General features: G+C 48.0%; 2 protein-coding genes across 9 annotated transcripts in view; one reads left to right on the top strand and one right to left on the bottom strand.

Annotated features, from left to right (window-relative positions):
* Positions 1–5674, top strand: part of ZFYVE9 (zinc finger FYVE-type containing 9) — a 185743-nt gene extending 180069 nt beyond the window's left edge. For all 4 annotated transcript variants that reach the window (XM_061184220.1, XM_061184219.1, XM_061184218.1 and 1 more), the window contains 3 exons: positions 1619–1724; positions 3827–4003; positions 5418–5674. In XM_061184220.1, coding sequence (XP_061040203.1) covers positions 1619–1724; positions 3827–4003; positions 5418–5579 — 445 coding nt within the window. In that variant the 3' untranslated portion in view covers positions 5580–5674. The remainder of the gene's footprint in view (positions 1–1618; positions 1725–3826; positions 4004–5417) is intronic.
* On the bottom strand, positions 30–24914 carry CC2D1B (coiled-coil and C2 domain containing 1B). 5 transcript variants are annotated; one of them, XM_061184222.1, is made up of 25 exons: positions 24780–24914; positions 23122–23208; positions 21831–21975; positions 20581–20684; positions 20050–20205; positions 19484–19609; positions 19123–19282; positions 18746–18927; positions 18490–18565; positions 18257–18367; positions 18044–18174; positions 17779–17851; positions 17442–17578; positions 16897–17014; positions 16641–16813; positions 16105–16230; positions 15057–15115; positions 14853–14969; positions 14389–14462; positions 14183–14241; positions 13904–13955; positions 13328–13427; positions 13071–13161; positions 11728–11857; positions 30–164 (listed from the first exon to the last, which is right to left on the bottom strand). In XM_061184222.1, exons 2-24 carry the CDS (start codon positions 23185–23187, stop codon positions 11729–11731), a joined length of 2565 nt encoding a protein of 854 aa, XP_061040205.1. In that variant the 5' UTR covers positions 23188–23208; positions 24780–24914; the 3' UTR covers positions 30–164; position 11728. The 5 variants fall into 5 exon arrangements, with proteins under 5 accessions (XP_061040205.1, XP_061040206.1, XP_061040204.1 ...); XM_061184223.1 differs by lacking the exon at positions 30–164 and adding an exon at positions 6222–6255; XM_061184221.1 differs by lacking the exon at positions 30–164 and having other exon boundaries at positions 11391–11857; positions 23122–23244.
* Between the last annotated feature and the right edge of the window lie 2953 nt (positions 24915–27867).

The raw sequence follows: 27867 nt of genomic DNA, 5'->3' as shown, positions 1-27867 counted from the left end.
GGAGACAGTGAAGATAAAAAAGAAATGAGGAACTCGGTAGAGGTGGTCGGGCAGTATTCAGGAACAACTTCCTAGAGGAATGGCTGCTGCTTGAGCTGAGTCTGGTAAGATGAGTAGACATTTGCTGCACAGCTGTGGCAGAGTGGGCATTCCAGTCTGAGGAACTGCAGAAGCAAAGGCAGGTAGAGGGCATTTATAACATGGCATACAAGATTTTTTTTAAAATGGTTTTAAAACTTTTGTTATTGAACAAAAGGAAGCAATTTCTAAATCAATGAGTGTGTTTGCCTACTTTACAAATAACCCTTTATCTTCCCATACTTCCTGGAAATTTTAATTTCAAAATCAGTTTGTGTTTAATTCTCTATTATATTTGGTTATTAGGTTGATGGTGTGAACTGATGAACAAGCGTCTATATTATCTATCACAACAAATTCCATAGTTATTAGGACAAAAAAGTTGATAATCTGAAAATCTGATGCCTTAAGGTATTGGTAGCTAACAACAAGTAGGTTGCCCTTTCCTACAACACGTGCCAGTGGCAGCATCTTAGAAAAAAGGACAAGAACTAGTCAGGGAAGACTCTTGAACCCAGGAGTTTAGTTTGTAATGTGTAGACTGAATGTTTTCCAGCTTGTTCCACAGTGTCAGGGTATCCTTTCTCAAAAGAGTGTTAATCAACTGAGGCTGCTCTATTTTTGACATTGTCTGATGAGTTAGAAGTTAAACTTAACAGTGGTTAAATAATTTTAATTCAGTCAAATGAAGCGAATCCCAGTTTAGGTTAAATTTGACCTTTTGTACATAGAGATTCAAAAACATAAACAGGTTTGAAAATTGTTAGGAAAAGTTTGGAATCTTTGTGACAATTATTTGGAATCCTCATTGGAATGAGTATGTATCTCCACATATTTATACTTGCTATATTTTGGAGTGGGCACGACCATAAAATGTGGCCTTTCTATTCAGGAATCTAGGAGTGATAATGTAGCACTGAAGGGAGTTTGTTGTGATAGATAATATAGATACATGTTCATCAGTTCACACCAGCACTGTCGTAATTAACATACTAGGTCAAATAATTCCTTTAATCAATAAACACTTATTAATCGCCTACATTCCAAGCAGTGTGTCAGACCTGGAAATGTAGCACACAGAGGTGAGTGTATCGTATACCCTCCCTTTTGGAAGATCATTTGTGAGGCAAATGCACAGACGTCTGGAGAGTATGATGTGATGAGTGTTGTCACAGTCGGGAGCGGAGTGCTGCGGCAGAGCCAGGGGAAGCGGGATCGGGTGGGGCTGTGCAGTCACTGAAGGGAGGAATACTGGAGGAGGAGAGCAGGCTTGAGTAAACAGTTTCTTTACATTAAATAACCAGCTCCTGGAATCAGGACTCCTTTGTCATATGTGTGTTCCCTGAATTATTTCAGTGCATAGGCCCTTCCCTGAGAGCTCTGTCCATGTACATTCTTGTGCAGTGGCTTCTTCTTTTGTGATGTTTTGCACACATGTGTTCAGCAAGGCACCCAGTGTAATTAGTAGCAAGACTTGATAAGAGAAGTGGTTCTTCTAACTTAGAGCTGCTTCCATCTCTTTCCTTTGTCTCTGTTTTAGTGTCATAAGTCCCATAGATGGGAAGTCCATGGAGTCTATAACAAGTGTGAAGATATTCCATGGATCAGAGTATAAAGCAAATGGAAAAGTCATCAGATGGACAGAGGTAAGGAAATGAAACTTGGCATCCTTGACCTCCTTTGAAGACAACTTTTTGCTCGGCCCAGAGACACATTCTGGGCTGATTCTGGAGGATAAGAAAAATAAATAAAATCTCTCTGTTTACCTTCTATACTCCAATTCTCTCTGGTCTATCTTAGCTCACTGGGAAGAAATGCACAGAGTGCGGCCTGTAGCAGTCAGACATCTCCTCCCGATGAACTAGCTTTTAGAGATTTGTTCACATTGGAACTCAAGAAGGGTGTATCTCTGAAGGGTACATACCATCTTTGCTGGATTCTTCAGAAAGCTGGGCTGGTTATGCTGCACTCAGTTATAACTGTCTTGGATAACACCGTCTTTAAAAAATAGACTTATCTCACCAATAAGAAAACTAAAGCTCAGAAACTAACTTGTCCAAGATTACATGGCAACTAAGTAATGGCTGAGTCCTGATTCAAACCCAGATCTGGCCAACTCCTAAGCTCTTTTCCACTGTATTGTTCCTTAACGTGAAAGCTGTGTTAGAGGCTAACTTGGGAATGAGAGGAGCAGGGCAGGAACCCTGTATATGTGTACATGTCAGACAAATCAGAAAGTTTATTTTCTGAGAGTAAACAGGCAGGTCCTATGTCTCAACTTCTTTTGAACCTCATTTACACTTGTCTATAAAATAAAGTATTAAATTATGAGATCTCTAGGATTTCTGGCAGCTTTAAAAATCTTAATTTTTTTTTAAAATCTAAGAAGTTCTGTGACTTCTACCTTTTCCATTTTACACACAGGGTAACTGAGGCCAAGGGAGGTTAAATGCCTTACCCAAGTTTACTAGCTGGTTCCTGACAACACATAGACTAGAGGTTCTTCGGTTCTTGAGCTGTTGTTCCAAGTGATTTATCTTTCATACCATGCTTGGTGTTTTCATATGCGGCTGAGTGGTTTTATCTGCTTGCTTTGTAATGATCATCCCTTTGATATATTTTGAGTAGCGCAGGGTCTGGAACATGTAAATGTCTTTATTGCTTACAAAGTAGTTTGACCTGTGTTTCCTCCTTTTTGCTCCCCAGTAACCCACTGAGGTAGGGAGATGAGAAATGAGACATTACATAATGAGTAAACAGTCTCAGAGAGGCCGGGTGACTTGTGACTTGCCTAATGCTGGTTGCTGGCAGAGCCAGGGCCAGAAGTCTCCTGAGTCCCACTCCAGAACTCTTTCCATCATTTCATGCTGCCATTCTCACTAGTGCATCGGGCATAGGGCTTCAGAGCTGCCCCTTCGCAGTATTCTTATTCTAAGTATTCTTAGTATATTCGCAGTATTCTTAGTATAAGCCGCTGCTTGAGCAGTGAGCTAGGGGGTGGTGTATAGAAGCATTGTGTATTTACGTATCTGTATCTTTTACGTTTTGCTTTTATATCATTTAATTTTTACAGTAACCAGAGAGAATATGTGCTTCCCATTTTACAGAGGCAAACTGGGCATTAAGAAGCCAAAGGACTTGCTCATGACCCTCCTCTACGTGACTAGGACTCAGGTCTCAGTTCCAAATCTGCTATGCTTCTGCCTGCGCCCAGTGCAGTGCTCAGTTCAAGGATACTGACACAGCTCTGGCCTCAGCAGTGGCAGAGCCGTGTGGTGGGAAAAACTGTCTGTGATAAGAGGCAGATTCTGGCCTAGGCCCTGAGCGAGTCACCTCCCTTCTATGAGTAATCAGTAATATGAAGGTGTTGGGCGACATGATCTATGAGGTCCATTCTCTTAGAAAGTTGTCCACATGTTAGGGATTCCTTTTAGAAGTATACAGTGCAAAATGTAAGCCTTTCCCGGTTCTGAGTAGAACATACCATTATGACCATGGCCATGGCTTTCAGGTAGATAGGCAGATAGCAGCTACCATTCTGTGGGTGCAGAGACTGTGAGAGGCAGAGGCTGTTTCTTAGATGTAAGATGTCAGTGCCCTACTTTTCTTGGCCCAAGGACCTCGTGGTGTCTGAGGTCTTCCTGCACATCTTAGGGAATCAGGTTGCTCATACACGTTAGCTGGTGTACTCATTTCTTCCTACATCTCCTAGGCACAAGTTTAAACGTCTCTTTTGTTTGGGGAACAGGTGTTCTTCCTAGAAAATGATGACCAGCACAGTTGCCTGAGTGATCCTGCAGATCACAGCCGACTGACCGAGCATGTTGCCAAGGCTTTTTGTCTTGCTCTGTGTCCCCACCTGAAGCTTCTGAAGGAAGATGGAATGACTAAACTGGGACTACGTGTGACACTTGACTCAGATCAGGTAAAGAGTCTCAGCCTTTGAAGCGGGCCTTGGGCAGTGTCTATTTTCTGACATGTGAGTTTTCCTGCTGCAACCCAGAGAGTGTAAGTCTCTGGACCTTGGGCCTGACCAGATACAATATTTAGCCTTCCCTCTGTTGGTAATACAGCTGGATGTGCTGCTTGGTCAGACTCTCTGAACCATTTGAACTCTGGCTTCCTCACCTGAATTCTTGCAAGGACTTTTCTTTTTAGTGTGGGCTAAGGAAAAGTGTGTGAGGACCCGCCACCTCCGGTGTGAATGACATCAGGGCCAGCCTTTGAGACTCCCCAGCACCGCCCTTTGGGAATCATTCTGCCTCCTTTAGAGAGCAGGTCCCAAGCTGTCCCATATCCTGTCGTTTTCTTATAACTACAGCAGACTTCTGCCGACTGGCCTCTGCAGCTCCCACTCGTTACTGTCAACATTTCCAAGCTAGTTAGTGGACAGGACTTGACCTGTTGCCCCACTGGTTTTCCCGTCAGTTCAGGTCTCCTGTGGCCGGGCTTCCCTCCCTGTCTTACGTAACCGTTTTGTATGCTGTTTGTACTCACAATCCAGTCTTAGTGTGCCCTGCCCCCACTTCCTTTCCCCAGTGTCTCTCTCCTGTGGCCTAGCACTCTAATCTCCCTACATTTCTTTTGGATTTTAGATCCATGTGACATGCCCGTGTTCCTGCTTTGATGCAGTTATGTCATTATCAGGGAAAATGTGAAAGGTTATATATTTGGCTCCATTTCCTGACTCGTCATCAGTCAACAGATAGTTATTTTCTACTAAAGGTCTTGCCCAATGCTGTACTAAGCATGTCAAGGTAATACAAATGAGATTATGGTCCTTTCTCAAATGGTACTGAAAATCTGGCTGGAGAATTACCACACATAAAACAATTTAAGAACAAGCATTTTTCTGCTAAATATGTGGGGCTCTCGAGGGCAGGGGCCCCGTTTACATTCATCCTCGAATTCCTGTGTTTGTAGGTGTTCAGAAGATGGTGTGTGGAAGAATGGATGGAAGAACAAGTGTTCAGTTCCTGTTGTGTTAGGGAGTTTACCCAGTATATTTCTCGTTTTAATTTTCACAACCGAAGGTTTATGTATTACTGCTGACGTTCCATACCTCTCTGTGCCCCACCCCCCCTTCCTGGGAAGCTAAGACCCTAACAGATTAAATGTCTGGCCCAGGGTCTCACAGCTATCACGTGGTAGAGGCAGGATGAATGATAGGATGGTAAGTGACAATTCAGGGAAGAGAAGGAGAAGTTTGTGTCTACTGCCAGTTCTAGCCCCTGGCCAAGAAGGGCATCTCCTTTCCTGCTCAGCCTCCTTGGCCCTCAGCCCTCTGGAGAGATCTTCCCTGTCCAGTAACCTCTCATCCCCTTCTTTCTGCGGTGTAGGTTGGCTATCAAGCAGGGAGCAATGGCCAGCCCCTTCCCTCGCAGTACATGAACGATCTGGACAGCGCTTTGGTGCCGGTGATCCATGGAGGGGCCTGCCAGCTCAGTGAGGGCCCCATCGTCATGGAACTCATCTTTTATATTCTGGAAAACATCGCATAGACAGAGAGGACTTCATTTTTTTCTGTTCAGACCTGTTGCAACAGCAGTCATACCCAAATCATTTGCACTTTAGAACTGGAAAATTAAGATTTTGTTAACACTATTAATGGGGGGGGGTTGGGGGATGGGGTGGGAAAGGGTGGTTGGGGGGACGGATGTTCCATAATTCTAAGTCTTCTATGCATTGTCCACCGAGAAGATCTGGGCAGCTTCTGTTACTGCACCACAGTTACGCTATCCTCGCAGCTAATCCCCTTCTGTTACTGTTTAGACAAGAGTTCTGCTCCTCTGTTTTAAGACTTACTTTTGGTCTTGTGCTCAGAAATGCTCAGATGGGTACAGCCATCACCAAGGGTGGGGTGGGAGGGCAGAGGGGAAATAAAAAATGAAGCATCAGTCTTGAACTCTTTGTACAGGATGGATATAAAAAGGACAGTTACACGCTGATCTTGTCCCAGTTACATCACAGCGACTTCAAGTAGGAGTCACACTTAGATTTTTTGTTTTTACTAGATTATTTATTGAAGTGAATCAAAGACCCAAAGGATTATCTCTCTTCTATCCAAGGAAGGGCGACTCAGTGTAAATGAGGTCACCTGGATAGTACAGCGAAGTACAGGATCTCTCAAGATCTGCCAGAGTGGATGAGACACTGAATTGGGCCTTTCTGTGAAAGCTGACAGAATATACCCAAGACATTTTTAGTTATAATATACACTAGAGGTATTTTATTTTATTTTATGCCATGCCCTGCCGCTTGCAGAATCTTAGTTCCCTGACCAGGGAATCGAACCTGGGCCCTGGCACTGAAAGTGCAGAGTCCCAACCACTGGACCACCAGGGAATTCCCTACACTATAGGCATTTAAAAAAATATTTTATTGAGAAATAATTTAAACTTCCAGGAAAGTGGCAAGTTAAAAAAACCACCACCACCACCACCACCTATGTATGCTTTACCCAGATTCAGCTATTGTTCACAGATAAACTCATTTGCTTTATCAGTGTTCCTTTCTTTTCTTTTCTCTCTCCATAAAAAATTGAGGCACTTGAGAGTAAGTTGCATACATCATAGCCCTTTATCCCTAAATACTTTAATGTTTGTTTCCTAAAAATTAGCACATTTTCTTACATAACCATAGGACAGTTCTCAACTTCGGTGTGATACTTTAACCTACCATCTGTCCAATAATGTCCTTCACAGCATCTTTCCCCTCCAGTGAAGCTTCCAGCATGATAAGACAGACATGGTAAGTTGCTGTCGTGACTCACCTTTATCTTTTATGTCATTGATATTTTTGGTGAATAAGGTTCCCCCAACTCATTTCTTAATAGAAAATGCCTCATTTTGCATTCAGTTGGTATTTCCTCATAATTAGGTGAATTACACATTGTTGGCCACAATCCTACCTAAGTGATGTTGTGTCCTTCTTAGGACATCACATCAGGGGTCACTTAATGTCCTTCTGCTCCTCACTGATGGTAAATTTTCATCACCTGGTCAAAGTGTGGTCGTTTGTCCACTGTATATTTTCCCCCTTGGAATAAATAACCAATACGTGTAGAGATGCTTTCAGATCATGCAGATATCTTGCTCACTGAAATTTCCCCTTAGAGTTAGCATTCTCTGATGTTTCCTGTCTGAATTGATCTTTTACTATGATGGCTACAAATGATTTCTCAATTCCAGCACTTCCTCTACCTTTATCAGTTGCACTTGATTATCTATAAGCAAAAGCCCTTCTTTCTTATTTATTCATGTAATTAGTTTTCATTATGGACTTGGGATTACTTTTTGAATGGTTCTAATTCATTATTTTGGTGCTCAAATGGTCTCAGCTTTGGCCAGAGAGAACCCCTTCAGGTGAGCTCCCACATCCTTGTGACATGCTCCTAACATTTTTCTGAACACTTCCTTTTCTGGCCTAACAAGATGCCCCAGGGCCATCTTGGGCTAACCCTGTCCCAGCCTTGGAATCAGCCTGTTTGTTTTTTTTTTTTTTTTAGAGGAAGTGGTATTAGAAGCCAAGATTTGGTTTACCAAATAATATTATTTGGTTTACCAAATAATGTATGTGATGCACTCTGATCATTTTCTCCTTCATTAAGAATTTATTTGGGTCACAGACCAAATAGATTTCACAACCCCCAGTTTGAAAAACACTGCTCTAGGGCAACTCACTTCCTTGTCACTGGCATCTTCTAAACACCCAGGCCAAGCGAGAGGTTGATCCCTCTGCAGTGAAAGCACAACTCCAAGAAGCCCCTGGAAGCTAGTGTGGGCCTCTGAGACAGTGAGAGGCTGCTCCTCAGCAGCTGGAGCTGGGCTTAGCACTTGGCAATTACAGGCTGTGGAACTACGTTTAGGGCAACAGCTGTTTTCTGAGGCTCAAGTGTGTCTAGCTAGGTTTAGTGCTCTTCCGTGGTGGGGGAAATCTACATTCTACATCTGCCTCTCCGTAGCCTTCGCTGATGGTGGCTGCAGAGAGCTGGGATTGTGACCTTTTCCGTAGACTTGGAGCTTCTAAGGCAAGAAAAGAATGGATGCCCACCGAACACCAGCTTGTAAGGACCGAGCCCTGGGACTGTCACCCCCCAAACCTGACAGGCACAGGATGCACTTGTTAATAACAGGGGTATTAATAACAGGGTTAATGATAATAATAGTAGGTATTTGGGTGTAACATCTAGCTTGCTCTAAATATAAATTGGAGCTTCTGTAGGAGCTGGTTCCCTTGGTCCTGTCTTCCCAGAGAAGTTACCTTTCTTCCTGCTCACCTAAGTAGATCTTGCAGTTATACATACCTTCTGGGATCAGTGCAAACTTTTAAATTCTCCTTTTCTGGCCCTGCACAGTCAGGTCCATTCTCAATTGCATAAAATGTCCTTTATGTTTAGTAAAATCATATTGTGGAATTGGGCCTAAAATAGCCAAAGCTAGTTTACTGTTTTCCCTTGTTTCACTTTTGTTTTTATACACTGTATGTTGTATAGAACTGAAACATCACATTTCCAAATAAGGCAGATTCTTCTATAATGTAAACTTAGATTGAGATATAGAGATCCTTATAAAGAGGAACAGAATTGCCATTCTGGTAACATTAAATTTTTAAAAACTAATTCTTACCAAATGCTCAGCAATGTGGTTTCTCCATTTCTTTTTATCAACTCTTATCTGAGCACTTACCGGACTCTACGTCTACAGAAATATGCAACTTTGCCCTGTATAAGTTCCCATCTAGTGTCTTCCCTCATGCACAGTGTTTCCTGAATGCTGGTGAGCCCAGAATTTCCAACCGAATTTACTTCTGTCATAACTAGTCATCTGGGGAAAAATTTATGCATTTAATGCATTTCAGACAACAAGCAAGCAATCTGCTGAACACTGTTTCTAGAGCAAGTTTGTGATGGTGGTTTCTGTTTTAATAATAATGCTAAAATAATTTTAATAATGACAGTAATGGGATTTGGAGGATTGTAATGTAGCCAGAAGGGATAAGGAGCAGAATAGGAATGATAACGCCCATTTTAGAGTTTGGGAAGCTGAGGCCCAGAGGAGGGAAGAATCTATCTGTGATGGAACTGGACCAGGTGCAAGCTACCTGCCTCTACCTTCTACCAGTCTCAGCCCCACAGTTTCATCTTAAAAGCAGTTGCCTTTACTTAAGGGGCAAGATCTTTTAAGAGCTGCCCACACATATGTGGAAAACAAGCACTCAAAAATTGGGAAGCAACAATGCAGGTTTCAGAATAGTGCTATAAGAAAGGAAAATAATAAAACATAAACTAGTCTGCCCTTTAATTGTGAGCAAGACTTCCTGATTCTGAGATAAATTTCTTCCATATTTTATTCAGTTCACTAATTCAGAAGAAAGTGTGCCTTGCACTAAATTGAAAAGAAATTTTAAAATTTAAAAATGATTTGTGTTGTGGCTGGTTCCCAACTGCCCATAAGTCACTAATCTGCGATGCTGAGTTGCTGCATTTGGATAAATCTTAGGACAAGATGAAGCTGGGCAGGCTCCTCCCATGCCAGTGACCCCTGCGTGCCGTGGCTAAAACAAAGGCCTTTTAAGAACCTTAGTCTCTAAGTCCAGTGGGCGGCTTTGTCTTGCCTCTCTCAGCCTGGAAGTTCTGTTTTCCAAAAAGCAAAGGGCAGTTAAGCAGAATGAAACTGAACAGGTTATGATGGGAAATCTCTGAGCCACAGAAAACTTCCTATCAAATTTCTAGCAGAGGCCTGAGTTTAGAAATTCCTAGGGCTGGCAGAACCTTCAAGCCCTCTTAGCACTGCTGAGTTGGGTGCAAACCCCGAGGGGAAGACTAGGTTGAGTCAGGAACCCTCTTTGCCACCCCTCTTTGCTCTAGGCCACCTTATGAGGGCTAACAACCCTCCTTTTCATTCTAGATGGCTGCTTGTATGACACATAGATATGACTGCATTTGAGGGTTAAGGCTCACATCTATGGAATTTTTGGTAGTTCACTCTGATAGGTAAGTAAGACTGGCCAGCAAGCTCTCAGAAAAGTGATTTGTTGTCCCTGCTCTGGTACCCAGTATAAGCTCTGCTCTTAAGGGCAGGGAAGCATGGTCCAGCTCCATCCCAGAAAAAGACACACACACAAAAGCTCAATCCCTGAGCTGTGCATTTGCAATACTATAGTGATCAGTAAGTTGAATGTATCTGCTTTACGTAAAGCCTTAAAAAATTATCTTCAGGAATGCTTTGTTGAACTTAATGCTTCAAAAAAAGGGGAAAAAAGATGCGGTATTAAAGTTTATTTCTAAGAGATGTAGAATATTGCAGTTTTGAACATTAAATCTATTGCAACTATAAATCCCTCCATTATCTCCATCCATTCAGAAAAACAAAGCCAAAGGAGAATTTCTTGGGAAGAAACTAAGGGATTTCCCTAGGTGATTAGCTGAAGAGGCAAGGCTTCCCCTGCCCTGTCTCAAAAGAGGAAGCCATAGCAGCAGTTTCTGTCAATTAACAAATGTTACTGCCACTCTGGCTTTTAAAAAGTGACAGGGAGCAGCAGGGCTTTTGTTTAGGACTTTGATGGTTACTTTGTGAGGAGAGTGTAAATCCCCTGCAATGAATTAATTAGACCTAGTTTCTTAAATAAAATCAGCTACATAATATATATACACATATATATATATATATATATTTTCTTTCCTAGTTAACATAACATTCTTTCAGTCTTAGGTATATGGACCAAACCCAAGACAACCCTACCCTTACTTCCCACCACACAGTCCTGAACAAACTTCCACTGAGAGCTTTGAGAAGCAGGGAGGCTAGTGCAGCAGCTGTCTGTCAGGAACCAAGGCACAGGCACAGGCAGGGCAGGGGTAAACTGAGTTGTGTGGGATAGGCTGCCACTGGCCACCTGGAGTCATGGAACCCTGCCCCCACCCTAAGCAGGGGGTGTGGCGGGGTGTCCAGATCACACTCGAGTTTTCCCATCCCTTACAGTTCTATCTTTTAAAGGCACATCTAGAAATGGTGCAACTGGGGGCTGGGGTAAGCTGCAAGCAGTTGCTACCCAGGGGTTAAGGGGTTACAAGACTCCATGGCAGAGCAGTGAGGCTGTCCTTGCCCTCCCCCAGATGGAGGGGTAGGGGGAATCTTGGAATCCAGCCTGTTTGGGTGGAGCCCTGGGGAGGGGCCAGCAACAGGAAAGACTAGGGCCGTGGTCAGTAATGCAAGTACTTAACAGGTCTTTCTTTGGTGCTTGTGTAGCAGCATCTCCTTTATGTACAATGACCTCTGTAGCCAGCAGAGCTGGGGGTGGGAAAAGCTGGAGAGGAATTGCTGGCCTGACTCCACTCCCTACATTGACCCTCTGTTGCACACGGGCACAAAGCACAGGAAGTCTAAACTGCAGTGAAAGTACAAGTAGATTTTAGAAAGCGTTTCCTGAAGACAGACCTGGGAAAGTTAACTTCCTTCCCCAGTTCTACTGAAGATCATGAGACACTGAGCCTGAGCGCTACCCAACAGTTTTGCCTCTTGGTCTTCCTCACAGATGAGAAATTCCTAGGCTTTCTCCTTAGATATGAGTTGAGTACTGGAAGGGTCCCTGGGGGGCCCAGGCAGTGAGCAGGGGACAGAGGTTCCAAGGGCCTAGAGAGCTGCCCACCTCACAGGCCCCTGGGCTCCAGGACCAGCCAGTTCTCGGTGACCATCTGCACGTCCTGGCCACTCAGAGGCTCCCGCAGCCTCACCTTCACCTCCAGCTTGCCCCCAGTAGGCTTCCTTCCGTCCAGGACCTGTGAGGACCACGGAGAGGGAGATGGTAACTGAGGGGAAAGGGGTGGGAAGCAGGCAGCTCCCCTATGCTCACAGGTGAGGGGAGAGAGGGGCTAAAAGCATCCTGCATCTCAACACAAGAGTCTCCATTTCAGGACAACCCCACCCTCCTGCTGTTTGGTGGTGGTGGTTTTAGGTAAGTAAGTCTTATAAAAAAAAGTCGTATGTAAATCCAAATAAGCACCAATGCTCTGAAGTGGAAGTGAGGAACCTAGAGCTCTGCTTACTCAGTTTTCCCCACAGTCCCCTTGGCAACTCCTGGAAGAAATGCTCTGGCTTCAAGGTGCAGCCTGAAAAACCACGAGCCCAAACCTTCAGTTCACAGATGACCCAGAGAGAAGTGAATGATACCGTCACACAGCCACTGTGCAGCAAGGTCAGGACTTGCTTGTCTTTCCAGCTGCCATGCTGCTTCCCTCCTATGCAGGAGAGGGGGCGGCTGGAGTTCAAAGCAGTGCTACAGGCTTGTGAAGTCTAACCAGCCTCACTGGGGCTGATACAAAGCAGGCCCCACTTAAGAACTCCCCCAAACAGGCAGAGGCAATGTAGTGGGAAAAGCCCCAGTCTACGAAGGCATCAGCCAGGGTCAGGCCTAGCTGTGCCAGAGATGCTCTGTACGAGCTTGCGGAACACCCTTCTCCTCCGGGAACCTCGTCATCAGGGGCAAGCTCTGGGAGTCCCTGTGAAATTCAGTGAGTTCAGGGAAGCTTAAGGAGCTGTCTGGGGCTGATTCCTAAACACGGACTAGCTGTGTTCTGGTGGGTCCCTCCTCTGCAAATACATTATCAACTTTATGTCCAGAGCTTGTTCTACTTCATCATGTTGCCAGACAACTGCCTCAACCATAACCTGCCCCCAGACACCTAGGAATTTGTGTGTGCCAAGTTGACAGCCATGATCAGGCCCCTCAAAAGCCCCCTAATCCACCATCCCTGGGAACCTGAGTAGTGCAGAGCGTCTTGGAAGGATTGTAGCTACTTCCTTTCTGGGTGACGCTATGAAATTTTCTCAGACCCTCTGAATCTCTTCATTTGTGAAATGGGCATAGCACATACTCTATAGCACACTTATGGATATTTTAAAATTAATGGGCACAAAAAACCTACAACAGGGACTGATGTTCAGTGAACGTTGGCTCTTTTCTTGCCAAGCCCTCCGGTTTGCCCACCCTACCTCCACAATCTCTCTGATCTCACACTCATTCTCCAGACGCTCCAGTTTCAGGTGGGCTGTGCCAACCAGCTTGTCACTTCTGAAGAACGATCTGGAAAGCCAAGAGTCAGCAGAGGATTGGACTGGGCAGGGAAGGCAGAAATGAACTGGCTAAACCCAGCACAAGAAAACTGAATAGTAGCAGGGGCAGCAGCAGCAACAGAAGCCAATCCTTCCTCCCAGCCCACCTTGGCAGTGTGACTGACCAGAGCCCTCACCCTTTGTGGAAGATTTCAAACTTGATTCCTTTGCTTTGAATCACCCTCCTGAAGCCCCGGTGGTTTCGGTTGATGTTTAGTTTGAAGAGCTGATCAAATTCTGCAAGAGTGAGGAGAAGATAGAGGAACTTGGCTCCCAGGGATTTCCTGACGAAGTGGAAACTGGCCCAGGGCTGGCCTCCCCTCTCAATCTTTCTGCCTGCAATTCAGAGTCACTGCCACCAGAGGGAGGTAGAGAGAGCATCGAGGTCCTGGCCTTGAAGTCCACTTGGACAGTTCTTGTTAGACACGGATCAAACCAAAATGGGAAAGGCTTGGAATTTGGAGTCAGGATTCCTGGATTCAAGTCCTGTTTCCACCATCTCCTTGCTGTGAGGCCCTAGGCAAGTCCCTCTACCTCTCTGAGCTTCAGTTTCCCCAGTTACCTTAGAGAAGTAGTAATACCTGCCTTTATCTCCTAAGTTGAGAAGACCAAGTAAGATAATAGATCTGAAAGCACTCTGGAAACACAAGTGCTGCACAAATATATCAGAGGGTGAGAGGGAGGAGAAAGCAGCCCTCAACGTGGGTCCTCACCTGGAGAGTTTGTGTTTTTCATCACAGCTGTTTTGTTTTTTTGAGCCTGGTCCTAAAGCAGTGAGAAGAGAGGAGTCAGGACAGCTTGAAAAAACAGAGATATAGGGCCAGGAACTCTGGGCTACATCAATGCTGAGGGAAGGGACCCATAAAGGGAATGGGCCCAAGGGTCTTCAAACCCCTCCCTATAGCCAGACTCCAGGGATGGGGAGAAATAGAGCACAGGGCCCTGGAAGGGAAGATGGGGTTCACAGGATCCTATTGCTACCTGAATCTCACCGAATTAGGATAGTGGAACTCAAACCGCACAAAAGCATCCAAGTCATCAGGGGTCACCCCTATGAAGGAGAAGCAGGAGTCAGGGTCAGAGGGAGTAGCCAGGAGTCCAGCACTTGATGCAGAGGGAGAGCCAGTGCCTCCCTAAGCGGCCAGGAGTGGAGAGTCTAGACAAGTGCCTCTTAGAGTAGGGGTGGCCCTAGGGCTACCTGGAGGGGCTGGGAGGTTCATTCCCCGGACAACAATCAGATGCATTTCTGTGCTGTTGAGTTCTGCGAAGATCCTAGAGCCAGGAAGCAAGGAGAAAGAGCCCAAAGTGAAGGAGAACAGTAGGAAACGGTCCCCTCTTCCAGTGGCTGCCTACCCAGCAGGGTGGTGGCCAAGAGGAGAGTGGGCCCAGGGAAGCAAAGCTTGTCTGAGTAGAAGCAGCAGAGCTGGCGTGCAGACCTCGGTCTGTGACCCCTAGTCCAGGGCTCCTTCCCCAGCCACCACACAGCTCTGAGCCCCTCCTCACAGACAGGCACCACATCCTACTGCTCCCCAGCCCCAGGGCCTACGTCACGGTCAATCAAGCCTGGGAAGCCTCACTCAAGGGGCCTAAGTCTCCACCCCTGGCTCCCAGCTTCTTGCCCAGTCCCCGCCTGGAGCCACGGTCTCCCTTAGGCTTTGGCACCTCACAGTTTGGAATGTCTTCAACTCAAAGTGGTGGCTGGGAGGGTCAAGGCCCTGGGCCTGGGCCAGCTGCAGGATCTCAAGCTGCTTCTTGCGGTCTTGAGCAAGCTTCTCAAACCTGACAGGGACAGGTGTGCACATGAGCATGGCAGGGCTCATCTTCTGCTCCCCACCCCGCAAGCTCCAGCCCCAGCCCCGCACTTACCGGGTAGTCTCGGCCACATTGCCCTGGTGCATAAACTGCTTGGAGAACAGCACACACTTCTGAAAATGGGGGCTCAGAGTGAATCCAGAGTCCAGAGCGGGACCCGTCTAGGTTGGCCTTCGAGGCCTGACTTCTGAAAGGTCCAACCTTCTGTAGCCTCACCCCTCTCCTCCAACACATACCTCAAGTTCACTGCTCCCAAGTCCCATTGCACTTCTTTGAGTTTTTGCTGTTTCCTCTCCTGAGGATAGCCATTCCCCTAAATTCCCTTAGCAAACACCCATTCTTCTTTAAAACCTAATAGAAAGGGACTTCCCTGGTGGCGCAGTGGTTTAGAATCCGCCTGCCAATGCAGGGGACATGAGTTCGAGCCCTGGTCCAGGCAGATCCCACATGCCACGGAGCAACTAAGCCCATGCGCCACAACTACTGAGCCTGCGCCTTAGAGCCCACGAGCCACAACTACTGAGCCCGTGAGCCACAACTACTGAAGCCTGTGCTCCTAGAGCCCGTGTTCCACAACAAGAGAAGCCATGGCAATGAGAAGCCCGCGCACGGCAATGAAGAAGAGTAGCCCCTGCTCGCCACAACTAGAGAAAGCCCACGCGCAGCAAAAAAGACCCAAGGCAGCCAAAAATAAACTAATTAATAAATTTTAAAAAAAAACCTAATAGAAACAACACTTTAGAAAGCAGACTGGCAGGCAGCCGTTCAGATAGATACACATACACCCAATTATACATCTATGTATATCTTACATATATATATACACACACACACACATATATCTGTCTCCCCAAACACTTCTTCCTCCCGTCTTCAAAGTAATTCCCCCTCCACTCTGTTTGAACTTCATAACCACCCTGCAAGAGGGGCACTAATCATCCATTTTATAGATGAGGAAAATGTGGTTCAGAGAAGGGAAGTGCCTTACCCAAGATCACACAGCCAAGTAAGTAGAAGAGCTAGAATTTGAATCCTATCTTGCCTTTCACCAAGGGGAGGCTGTGGGCACTGAAAGGGGAGGACAGACAAGCAGTCTACTGACCTCATGTTGCTCCAGAAGCATTTTTTGTAGCTGGGCATACACCTCCTCAGCCTTCTGAGAGAGTCGCAGGTCCTCATGGTGGATCAGGATGAAGTCACCCTCCTCATCCGTTAAGGGTGAAGGCACCTGCCCAGGTCACAAGGCCCCTCAGGGGCCTCAAGAGTCAGATTATTCCTCTACTGAGCCTAACAGACACAGGAATCCAAACTAAATGTTTCTCCAGCTTCTATTAACCTCCAGTGATGGGAACTCATTGCCTGCCATCCTATCGCAGGCTGCTACAATGCTCTGCTTTCCACTGGCCTTGCCCGGCCTGGTCAGCTCTCACCACAGGCAGCCCCCCTGGCCTCCCCTGGCCTCTCTTGGGGTCACGGGACAGAGAGACGCATAAGCAAAAGGCTTTCTCAGCTGTCACTACATCCTATTCAGGTCCCACCTCCTGCAAGCAGCAGCCTTGCTCACAGTCTGTGCGTCAAGCCGGCCACCCACCTCTCTGCCTGAGAAGTCCTGCTGCTCATGAACCAGGCGACACTCACCTTGGACAGGTCCACAGGTCGGCCAGCTCGCACCTGGGTGATCTGAGCCTCAAGGGATTTGGCCACCCGCAGATGGGCTTTGGCCTGCTCCAGGTCCTGGCCACGCTTGGCCTGCAGGGCTGCCCGCTGGTACTGCAGTTTCCGTGCCTGCAGCAGGGCCACCTGCTCTCGCACTGGAGGGAGGGGACACTGGTTACAGCCATGCCTGCCTCTCACTAGAGCCTTCACTCCTCCATCCCTCTTCTCCCCGACTCACCAGCTGGACTCAGTGACTCCTTAGAACTCGAGGCTTTGGGCTCAGGCAGGGGCCGGGATGAAGGGACCAGAGGCTGTGTTGGCTTCTTGGCCACTGGGGCCTGGGCTGGGGGCTCATCCTGCAGGTGCCCAGGAGGCTGTCACAGGAGGCTGTTCCCCACCCCGGCCATGGCAGTTTCCAGACTCGGGGTCTCTTCCTAACACTGTACTACTCACTGTGTGACCTGAAATGAATGGCTTTCCCTCGTGGGCCCTAGAGAGTCTCAGGGCTAGAAGCAGCCTCAAAAGCTCTCTGAGCTAACCTCCCAACATGAGACAGCAGGGTAATGGGGATCAAACCTGGGCTCTGGAGTCAGAAACACCTTGGTCTGAATCCAGCTCTGCTAATTCCTAGCTGGGTGCCCTTGCCCAAGTTTTTTCTCTGTAAAGTAGAAGAAAGAATATCTACCTCGCTGGGCTTGTTAGTATGGACACCAGTGTTTGGGTTCACCCCTCACCTGCTGTTTCCCCCCACCAACCCCTGGAGCCTCGGGCACTCAGCCAAACCTTGTCCTCGTCCTCATCTTCCTCTGCGGGGGCTGCATCCTCTGAGGAGGCCAGTTTCTGGGCAGCTGCTAAAGTAGCTGCCACCACATCCTCCTCAGTACCCATAGTGGGCTCCCAGCCAGGTATAGGGGGGAATCCTGTAGAAGAGAGACAACTGGGAGAGGGTTCGGGTAGCCTTGGGGAGGCACCAGATTGCTGCTGGTCCTGTGTGGGTCCTCCTGGGCATGGCTGGGATGGGTGGCTCCCCCAGAGCGGAGGCAGATCTGTGAGAAATCATTTCCCCTTCCCCGCATCCTGCTCAGGGACCTCATAAGACCCCAGGCCAAGCCCCACTCACCTGGAGGAACAGGCAACTCAGCAAAGTCAACTTTCCGTCCTGCTCGGTGGGCTCGAATGGCATCTTGATATTGCTGCAAGGGAAGGAAGGGAGGGACTGATGGTGGGCAGCAGTCTGCAGGCTCCACTCAGGGAGAGACAGGAAGAGGACAAAGACAGCAGCCCCAGGAGGAAAAAGAGCTCCAGAGAGAGACAGATAGATGAAGACTCAAAGACCAGGGAGCAGACAGACAGCAGCCAGCCCAGGAGGGAGGCTGCAGGCCCACCTTGGCAATACGCTCGTGCATCCGGGCCTTGCGCTCATCCCCACTGCCCCGAGCCTGGGTGCCTGCCTCACGGTACTTGTTCAGCCTCTGCTGCAGGGCGTCTAGCACTGTCTGTGGCTCAGTAGGGGCCACTTGAAAGGAGAAAGGAGATGGCCTCAGCTCTGCCTGCCTCCCCCCAGGCCCCCACTCCATAGTCTCATCATCCGGTCCTACCTGGGGTGGCCGGGATGTCAGGGGCCATCACTGGCTGCACTCGCTCCACTGCTGGGTGTACATCTGAGGGTGCTGTGGAGGCCTTGGAAGCCTGTGGGAGGGGCTTCAGGTCTGGGGGACCCAGAGCAGAGGTGTAGGTGTGGGTGGGGTGCCTGGCCAGCCCCAGCCCTGAAACTCCTCCCCAGCCCCAGCCCCAGCCTGAGCAGGCTCCCCCCGCCCATTCCCACACTGACCCTCAGGTGCTGGGGGCATGGCACTCAGGTCCACAGGCTGCCCCTTCTCCAGGGCCTCCAGGACGGCCCCAAATCTCTGCAGTAGGAAGAAAAGCAGGTGTGGGCATAAGCCAGGGAACCCCAAGGATCTGGGCTGAAAAACTCCCCCTCAGGCCAGTCTCACTGAAGCCCAGTCGAGCTGTGTGACCTTGAGCAGGTCACTGCCCCATCTGTGTAATGAGGGATTGGACACAGGACCTCTGAACCAGAGCCATACCTTCCCAATCCTCATGAGCTCTCGGGCGCGATCTAGGTCTCCAGCCCGCTTGGCGTTCAGGGCAGCCACTTTGTACTCTCTCTGTCGGGCCAACAGCAAGGCCCGTGGGTCTGGGTCTGAATCAGGGGGGCCAGAAATACTAGTGCTGCCCAAGAGGCTCGTCTCAGGCTGGGAGGGGTTGTCTATGGAGAAACAAAAAGTCCACAGAGAGGACATGAAGGTCAAAGAAGAAGGTCACCAGTGCCTCCAGGTCTGGTTGGCCTGAGGACCTCTTAGGGAAGGTGTGACTGACAGAAAGGGAACAATGGCAGGATGGGGAGGCAGGCCTTGGGCTCTGACCTTGGGAACCAGGATGGGATTTGACTCTCTCCAGATACCTGGCTCCACGGAAGGGGGAGCTGGGGGTTCTGCTTCAGGGCTCCTGTTGGTTGTTTCCTGAGGGGCCAGGGGCCTCTTGCCCAAGGCCACTGGAGGTGGGATCTCATCCTCACTGATCTTCCTGCCTTTCCTCACAGCAGCCAGCTGGGACTCCAGAGTCTGAGGGAGAGAAGAACCAGAAACCTAGCCAGCCATCACGGCCTGGACCCTGCTCAAGGACAGGCCAAGGATCCTTCACATCCGCGAGGCTGGCGGGGAGGCTTCCCCTCTGCTGGCCCAAGCTCCTCCTGTGCCTCACCCTCTGCCCTCACTGCCCTCAGCCCCACTACTAGCCCTGCTCCCCAGCCGAGCCCAACCCACCTTCAGGCCGCGCTCACAGCGCCTGGCTTTGGCTGCTTCACCTGTCTCCTTGGCACTGGCCACAGCCTCCCGGTAGTTGTGGATCCGATCCTCCAGCAGAGCCTGCAGCCCCTGAGGCCCTCCAGCCTGTAGATACCTGAGTTCAGGGCCTGGCCACTCCAGGGCCAGCTAGGCCCTTGCTGCTCCCTCCCTGCAAGGAAGCTGCCCCGGAAAACGAAGCTCTTGGATTCAAGGAGAAGGAAGAACCTAAAAGCTTCAAGGTGGGAGGCAAAGACTCACTGGAGAGGCCAGAGGCCCTGTCAGAGGCAAACAGAGAGGCCCAGACAATCTGTGGAGGCCAGGAAATGGCTGCAGGGGGCGGTCTGGGAGAACAGAGAGGCCTTTGAGGCCGGCAACCACCAAGGAGTTTCTTGGGCTCAGCCTCTGCTCGGGGCAGCTGCTGAAGGAGGGCCCTGGAAAGGGTTACCACAGTCTTCCTAGGCAAGCCGTGCTCCGTGTGTGTTATACATGGACATGCAGGCACAAAGGACGTGGACAAAGGCACACTGGACCCCTCCAGAACCCACCTGAGCCGCTGGGACTGAAGCTGTTAGGAGAGCTGTCTGCACTGGAGGTTCAATGTTTTCCTGTTCCTTCTCCTCAGAGCCACCTGGGCTGGCTGTCTCATTGCCATCCAAGGGCCCAGCCTCCTCATCTGCACCCAGGACCTCCTGCAGCTCAGTCTGGGGAGACACAAGTCCCAGGAGCTGGGGAGCCTCATGACCATACCCACGACAGGACCTGAGAATCAAGGACACTCTCCCCCAGCAGTATTTCCCAGTACCACTCACTGTGCCTGAAAGTCCCCTTTACCAAAACACTCCTTTAATCTGACCAGGGATAGGCTTAAAATCAGTGAAGCCTCCAAATCTGAGAATCCCCAAGTACAGAGCTCAGACCACACATCAAAGGGGACAGATCTCACACCATACAGTCAGGAAAAGGGCCCAAGAAGGGCAAGGCACTCAGTCAACATCAGAGCACACAGAGGGAAAAACCCCAGGCCTCCTCCACAGGCTTGACCACAGAGCCCTCCAACACCAGCCCGGCAGACGCACCAGCAAGTCTGCATCCTCCTCCAGCCCTTCCTCCTCCTCCTCCTCCTCCACATCCCGCATACAGTCCGCCGCCAACTTCTCGATGTGGGCCATAGGCAGGGGGGCTGGGGGAAGAGGGTCACAACAACTCAGAAAAGATTCCCAAGGAGTAAAGGAGGGTCTTCAATCCACTGAGCTGGCAGACACACCCAGGTAGAAATCCTCCTTCCCTCCCACAGCCAAAGTCCCACCTCTGCTCTTCCTTTATGACCCAGCGCAGAAGACCCTCAGCAGGGAAACCTTTCCAGGCCCTCCAACAGGCAACAAGCTGCTCCCTTCTTGGCACTTTTGCTGTGGTAGTTATTCACAGACATATCCATCCATTCCCCCTAACCACACCTTTCACATATATATAAAGATTTTTAACATTCATTTGAGCTTCACAGTAATTCTGCAAGATAGGTAATACTGGGAATTCCTGGCGGTCCCGAGGTTAGGACTCTGCGCTTTCACTGCCGAGGGCCTGGGTTCGATCCCTGGTTGGGGAACTAAGATCCCACAAGCTGTGCAGTGTAGCCAAAAAAAAAAAAAAAAAAGACAGGTAATACTATCCACATTTTAGGTATGAGTAAACTGAGAACTTTATTAATTTTCCTAACATTGCAATCCTGGTAAATGGCAGAGCCAAGATTCAAACCCAGGCTCATCAAACCCAAAGCAGGTTTGGACTGAGAGAGAAGTGATGGCCATCATTCTCCCAGACCAGTGAGCCCCTTCTTGGGTCCTCTCCTTGTCCTCAGCTCAGGAGCACATGGGATGGGAGATGGTTCTCTCTAAGGGTTCCTGGTTTAGACCCTCTGACCCTCCCAGGCTTCAGGTCTCTGTCCTCTTCCAAGCTGGGGAGGGAGATACCACTTATTCATTCATTTGACACAATTTCTGTGCACTCATTATGTGCCCAATTCAGTCTGTACTGAGCCCCTAGTCTATACCAGGCCCTGGCTAGGGCTAAGGATAGGGACCTGAGTCAGCCTGCGACTCAGACTGCTGACTGTCCACAAGGGAGAGGGCGCAGTCCAGAAAGGAGTGAGCTCCCCATCACACAGGCAAGTGAGCAGGGCAAGATGGCCTCTTGGTGGGAATGCTGCAGAAGGGACATGGATATCAGAAGGACCGGATGATCCGGCCGGCTCCCCACAGCTGTCAGGAGAGGACCCTCCCCACCCCCTGCAGAGCCCACCTGGTCCCAGCATCAAGTGCTCCAAACTCACCCTGCCCCTTGGGTGCTGGCTTCTTGCCTGTGGTCCCTGCTTCCCCAGTGAGGGCCAGCAGCTCAGCCTCCAGGTCCCCATCATCTTCAGTCTCCTCCATCCCCAGCAGCATGTCCTCAGGGCTGAACTCCATAAACAGCCCAAGCTGAGAGGAGACACACGAGGCAGAGGGTGGAGCCCAGCCCCAGAGCCAGCCTCCAGGAGCTCAGCGGCTCCTTCGCTGTCTGTGGGGCCTAATGTGCAGAAAGGGAAACTGAGGCCTGCAACATTACCCCCTGGGACACTTATCTCCCTGGTGACTCTACAAAGAACCCAGTAAGACAACACTACCATTATGATTACTAACAACAATAACAGCACTAGCTGCCAGGCAGGGTATGTAGTAGCACTCTATGTGATTATCTCAGTTACTTCTCATAATCCTGAGATACGTCCTATTTTCTTTTAAATTGTGGTAAAACACACGTAGCATGAAAACTACCATCTTAACAATTTTTAAGTGTAGAGTTCAGTGGCGTTAAGTACATCCACATTGTTATGCAGCTATCACCACCATCCATCCAAAGAACACTTATCTTGCAAAACTGAAACTCTGTACCCATTAAACAACTCCCCATTTCCCCCTCCCCCACCCCCTGGTAACCACTATTCTACTCTTTGTCTCTATGAATTTGACTACTCTAAGTAAAGGTAGGTCCTATTTTTATCTCCATTTTCAGATGAAACTGAGACAGCCTTGTAAGTGGCAGAGCTAGAATTTAAAATAAGGTCTTGTGTCTTGAGTCTATGCCCTTTATCCTACCACCTCCCTTACCTGCCTCTTTTAAGACAATAAAAATGGGCTAAGAAGTCTCAGAACTTGCACCCAGAAGAAATAAAGGGAGAAAATTAGAGACCCCATCAGTCCCCGACTTGGGCCACAGCCCAAGTTGTGGGCAAGCAAAGCTGTGGCCCTAAATGAGGAATCCATGAGAGCACTGAGACTCCATCAGAACACCCTAAACTCTGGCGGTTCTTGAACCCTCCAGATCATTCATATGGAGGTGGCCATGGCAGGAGGAAGCCTGGGTTGAAACACACGAGAGTTCAGGCCTCATGTCCCACATGTGTGTGGCAGGGGCGGGTCAGAGAGTCTCTAAGGGTTCTGCCAATTCCAGGAGGCACGGCTCAAAGTCTCTAGACGAACAGGGAAACCACACAGGTGACCCAGTTTGCCCGAGTTGTCAGAGACCCTCACGCTCAGACTGACCCAGAGGTGAAGGTGAAGGTGAAGGAGGCTGTATATCCGTACCTGCTTGGCAGCTGCCACACCCTGGCCACTGGCCTGAGGGCCCTTCCGAGGTCTTGGCCCTGGCATCTTGGCAGCCTGGACACTTGTCTAGTGGGGAGTGGAAGAGGCTCAGACTGGAGCAGCCTACAAGCCCCGCCCCCAATGGATGTGGTTAGTAAACTCCCAACTCAGAGAAAGAAGGCAATGCTTAACACCCAAGGCTGAAACACCAGCCCTGGAAGTATACCACTGAAGCAAGCACCATGGAAGATGAAAGGGACATGGCCACCTGTTAATAGGTTTAAGGGGGGAGTGTGGACACAATAAAAAGTTACCGAACTGACTGACAAATTTGGATTAAACCCAAGTGGTTGAGTGGTGAGTGGCTTAAGAAGGCAGGTTCAGGGAAGTAACTCTAGGTACAGGGTGGGTATAAGGCTGGGTAGGATTCAGAAAGGCTCTAAAACTGTGCTGTTAAACACAGTAGCCATATGTGGCTATTTATGTTTAAATTTAATCAAGTTAAAAATCCTGTTCCTCATCTAGTGGCTACCATCAGCCAGCACAAATAATGAACATTTTCATCACTGCAGAAAGTGCTATTGGACAGTTCCACTCTAGAGAAATCTGACACAGCATTCTGATTCACTCAGAGACCTCACAACCATTCATAGGACCTACTGTGTATCAGAGTGTCCTGGGCTTTGGGAGCGCAAGAATGAATCTGACATGGTGTCAGTCCTCAAAGAACATTTACATGGCGGAGAGTCCCTCATCACTGGACAAAACCCAAACAGGGCTGCGCCAGGGGCCATGGGTGCCCAGGGGCGGCCCCTTACCCAGCAGAGAGAAAAGGCTTCTTGGAGACGGTGGTGCCTTTGCTGAGTTATGAAGATTCTGGGGGGAAGGAAGGGGAATAGGATTCCAAACATAGGGAACAACCTGATAATGGTTCTGAGGTGACAACAGCTTGACTTGCACAGGAAAACTAAACTGGGATTAGTGGGGCATAAAGTGTGAGACAAGAAATGGTACAAGCGAAGCTGAAAATGTGAGCAAGGGGCAAAAGAGAAAAACCTTTAAGCCTAAAGGAGTTTGGGCATGATTCTGAAGGCAATGGACGTGATGCGATCAGGTCGGCGATTTAGAAACATCCCTCTGGCTGCAGAAAGGAAGGAAGTAGGAGGGCGAACCCAGGCTGGAAGCCGTCCCGGCACCGAGCATCTTGCAACGGTCTCGGCGAAAGGGGAGAAGCTGAGACAGCGTGGGGGCGGCGTTGGGCATGGAGAGAAGTGGACCGACTCGAGTTAGGGGGTAAAATCAACAGGGCTCGGAGGTTAACTGCATGTGCGCTCACGGGAGGGGGCGCTCAGGATGACTCCAGGCGTCAGATTTCAGTGACTTGGGTGAACGGCTGGCGGTCAACTGAGCGAGTGACACGGAGTGAGCGGGTCAGTGAGACGCGCCAAATCTGCGGCTTCGGGGGCACCGGGCTGGGGGCAGCGGTGCTAGACCAGGCCCGGGCTCAGGCGAGAGGAGGGCAGGGAGTGCGCAGGGGAGGGGAAGCCGGGGACCCCACTCCCGAGCTGCAGGACGCGCCGCCCTGCCCTGCCCAGCCGCCTCCATCTCCCCCGCCGTCCCCTCCTCTTCCCTCGCCAGAGGGCGGGATCGCGGCATACCTCGCGGCGGATCCGAAACCGACCCGGGCCTTCTCCCCCCGGGGACCGCCCAGGCCTCCCGCGGCCCCTGGGCCGCCGAAGAAGCCGCGACAGGAAGCGCCCCGGCGGGAGGCGCCTTGCGCTCTAACACGTGACTCCACGACCGGTGCGGCGCCTATTACGCATGCGCAAGGCAAAGTGGGCGTGGCGCTCCAACAGGTGACTCCAAGGGTGGGGTTCTCAGCGCGCAGGCGCCTTGGGGCAGGTAACGCGAAGCTTTCGTCGAGGGTCGTTGTGCCGTTCAGGGTTGTCCGGCTGCTTGTGCAAATGCAGCAGGTTTGCCCCCTGTCCTTGCCCATTTATTAATACAAGTTCCCCGCCAAGCTTCTCTCTCACTCCCACTCTGAGGCTGTTTGGGCGCAAGCTCGCTTATCTAGCCTCAAGTCCTCGTCCCGCCCCTCGGCTTGGAGGTGAGGATGGTGCAGCCTCCGCCCTAGAGGAGCGATTTCTCTGCTCACCATCTTCCTCAGTGTCCTGTGTAACTGAGTCTCTAAGAAAGAGAAATGGGGCTCACCATATTCTTCTTAATCATTCAGCACTTAGATGTACCTTTTCCAGTCAGAAGGCGGGTTGAATACTTAAGATATGACAGGCAGTGTTCATTGCACCTCTTTATAAAGTCACTTCAGACAGTTCTTACTGTCTTTTAACACCAAGTTCTTACTCCCCTACCCTGCAGGGCAATGCAATGCAATTGGAGGGTAGGGGGGAGGAATCTTCCATCTAAAACCTTGCAAATCACTTCCTCCTGCCTATTTCCTGAACTTTTATCTTCCAGTTTCCTTGGACAAAGAGCTTTTCCACCTCCTTATTGCTTTTTGGTGATTTCCTGAAGAAGAGACCGTCTTTACTATTTTAAAATGGAAGGTTCAGGGAACTCCCTGGTGGTCCAGAGGTTAGGACTCTGTGCTCTCACTGCTGAGGGCCCGACTGCAATTCTTGGTCTGGGAACTAAGAGGCTGCAAGCCATAAGGTATAGCAGCCAAAAAAAAAAAAAAGAATGTGAAAAGAAATAAAATGGAAGTTTCACTCCCATATTTCTTCTTATTAAACTTTAAAATGTTTTATAATGAAACAGTTAAGACATACAAAAATATACAATATTTCACATTTGCTAGAATGCAAACTCCATAAAGGCAGGAGCTTTTGTTTGTTCTTTAACTTCAGTGTCTAGAGCAGTGCATGGTACACAGTAGGCACTAAATAAATAGTTACTATTTCTTGTGTGAATTAACAAATACATGGGCACTTACCACAAGTTTAAGAAAAACCAGTACAATACACTTGAAGGCACCTCGCCACCTCTCATGTTACAACCCTTTCCCAAAGAGAGATTCACTCTCCTGAATTTGCTGTTTATTATTCCTGAGCATTTCTACTATGTATGTGTACATCCTTAAGCAAACCATAGTATTTTTTTTTTTGCAAGCTTTGACATTATATCATTGTTATCACTGCAAATATTCTTCAACTCCTTTTTTTACTCGACCTTGTTTTTAGCTTCATCCATTGATACTTATTACTTTATTTTTCATTTCTGTATGTTATCTCACAGTATGAAAATAATTCACTTTTCCAATGGCTTGCCATTACAGTGCTATGAATGTTCTTGTATATAATTCCTGGTGTATACATGTGTTTCTCTAGGGTATATTCCTAGGAGTGAAATTGGGGGCTCATAGGATTTTATAGACTAAATATTTCCAAATTATTTCCAGTGCAGTTGTTCAAGTTTACACTTACATCAATGGGGCATTTGGTTTCCAATTGTTCCATATCACCATGGAAAGATTTTTTTTTTAATAGATGTGAAAGTGTTTTGACTTGCAGGCCTCTTTTACTATGTTTCCATTTTGTTGGTTATATTTCTTATTTTGTGGATGCCTTATTTACCCATTTTCCTTTTTCTTATTGTATAATGCTTTAAAATATTCTGATACTGATCCTTAGTCCATTACGTGCAGTTATAAATATATGTGTGTATCTATGTATTTTTTTGAGCTATTTAATTAGTTGCAGATGTTATATTTCACTCATGTCTTATCATGATTCTCCTAAGAACAAGGACATTCTCCTACACAACCACAATAATTTATCACACCCACAAAATTTAACATTTACATAATCCTATTACCTAATATGAATATAGTCCATAATAATGCTTATAACTGTTTGTATTTCTTAAATCCATGACCCAATCAAGGTTCTTACAGTCTACTTAGCTATTTAGCTCTCATTTCTCTAGTCTCCTTTAGTTTAGAATAGTTTCTCCATTTTTTTCTTCTTTTGTGATATGAATATTTTTGAAGAGGAACCATTGCTTTGTGAATATTTTTCCCTCAATTTTGATTTACCTGATAATTTTTCTCATCAGTAGATTCAGGTCAAACCTTTCTGGCAGAACTATGTCATGGATGATGTATTTTCTCAGTAGCTGACATGAGGTTTTAGATGTCAGTTTGTTCTATTGTTGGTTTATCAGAATTAACTTGCAAAGTTATACAAAAAAACCCTACCAAGATTTTAATTGGAATTGATTTATATTTAGAGATTAATTACATTTATTAGATTTATTCCTAGGTACCTTATATTTTCTGTGCCATCTAAGTATTTTTTATTTAAAGATTTGTTTTTATGATAAATGGTATCTTTTAAAAAATTCCATTTTCTAGCTATTTGTTACTAGGGATTATTTATTACTGATATTATTTCCAGCGGTTCTTTTTTATGTGCTAAGTATATTACACTCACATTGTTCAAAAGTTAAGAGATACATAATGACATACAGTGAATGTCTTCCTCTAACCCTGAAGGTAACCATCCAGTTCTTTCCCAGAAGCAACCAATATAAGTAATTTCTTACTTACTCTCCTGGAACTATTTTATATAGATACCATAATTGTGTGCATGTATTTATATACATGGTATGTTACCAGTAAATAAATGTCAGGGCTACTAACAGAAATAAAACCCAGAGAGAGGGCCTAGTGTAGGAAGGATGGTTTGGTTTTATAATTTGATGTTTGTAATGACTATAAAACTTCCCAAA

The sequence above is a fragment of the Eubalaena glacialis genome, chromosome 3 (assembly GCF_028564815.1).
Source record: "Eubalaena glacialis isolate mEubGla1 chromosome 3, mEubGla1.1.hap2.+ XY, whole genome shotgun sequence".
In the NCBI taxonomy this organism is placed as follows: domain Eukaryota; kingdom Metazoa; phylum Chordata; class Mammalia; order Artiodactyla; family Balaenidae; genus Eubalaena; species Eubalaena glacialis.
This window is presented reverse-complemented; position numbering and strand designations above follow the sequence as displayed.

Bases quoted from the DNA above. Each gene is read 5' to 3' on its own strand.
- CC2D1B (XM_061184222.1), bottom strand. From the start codon at position 23,187: ATGCCAGGGCCAAGACCTCGGAAGGGCCCTCAGGCCAGTGGCCAGGGT. The intron at 19,610-20,049 runs GTGGGTTCTGGA...AGGTATCTACAG, and splicing joins CTTCAGTCCCAGCGGCTCAG to GCTGGAGGGCCTCAGGGGCT. The intron at 16,814-16,896 runs GTGAGTCGGGGA...CCCTCCCTCCAG, and splicing joins GGAGTCACTGAGTCCAGCTG to TGCGAGAGCAGGTGGCCCTG.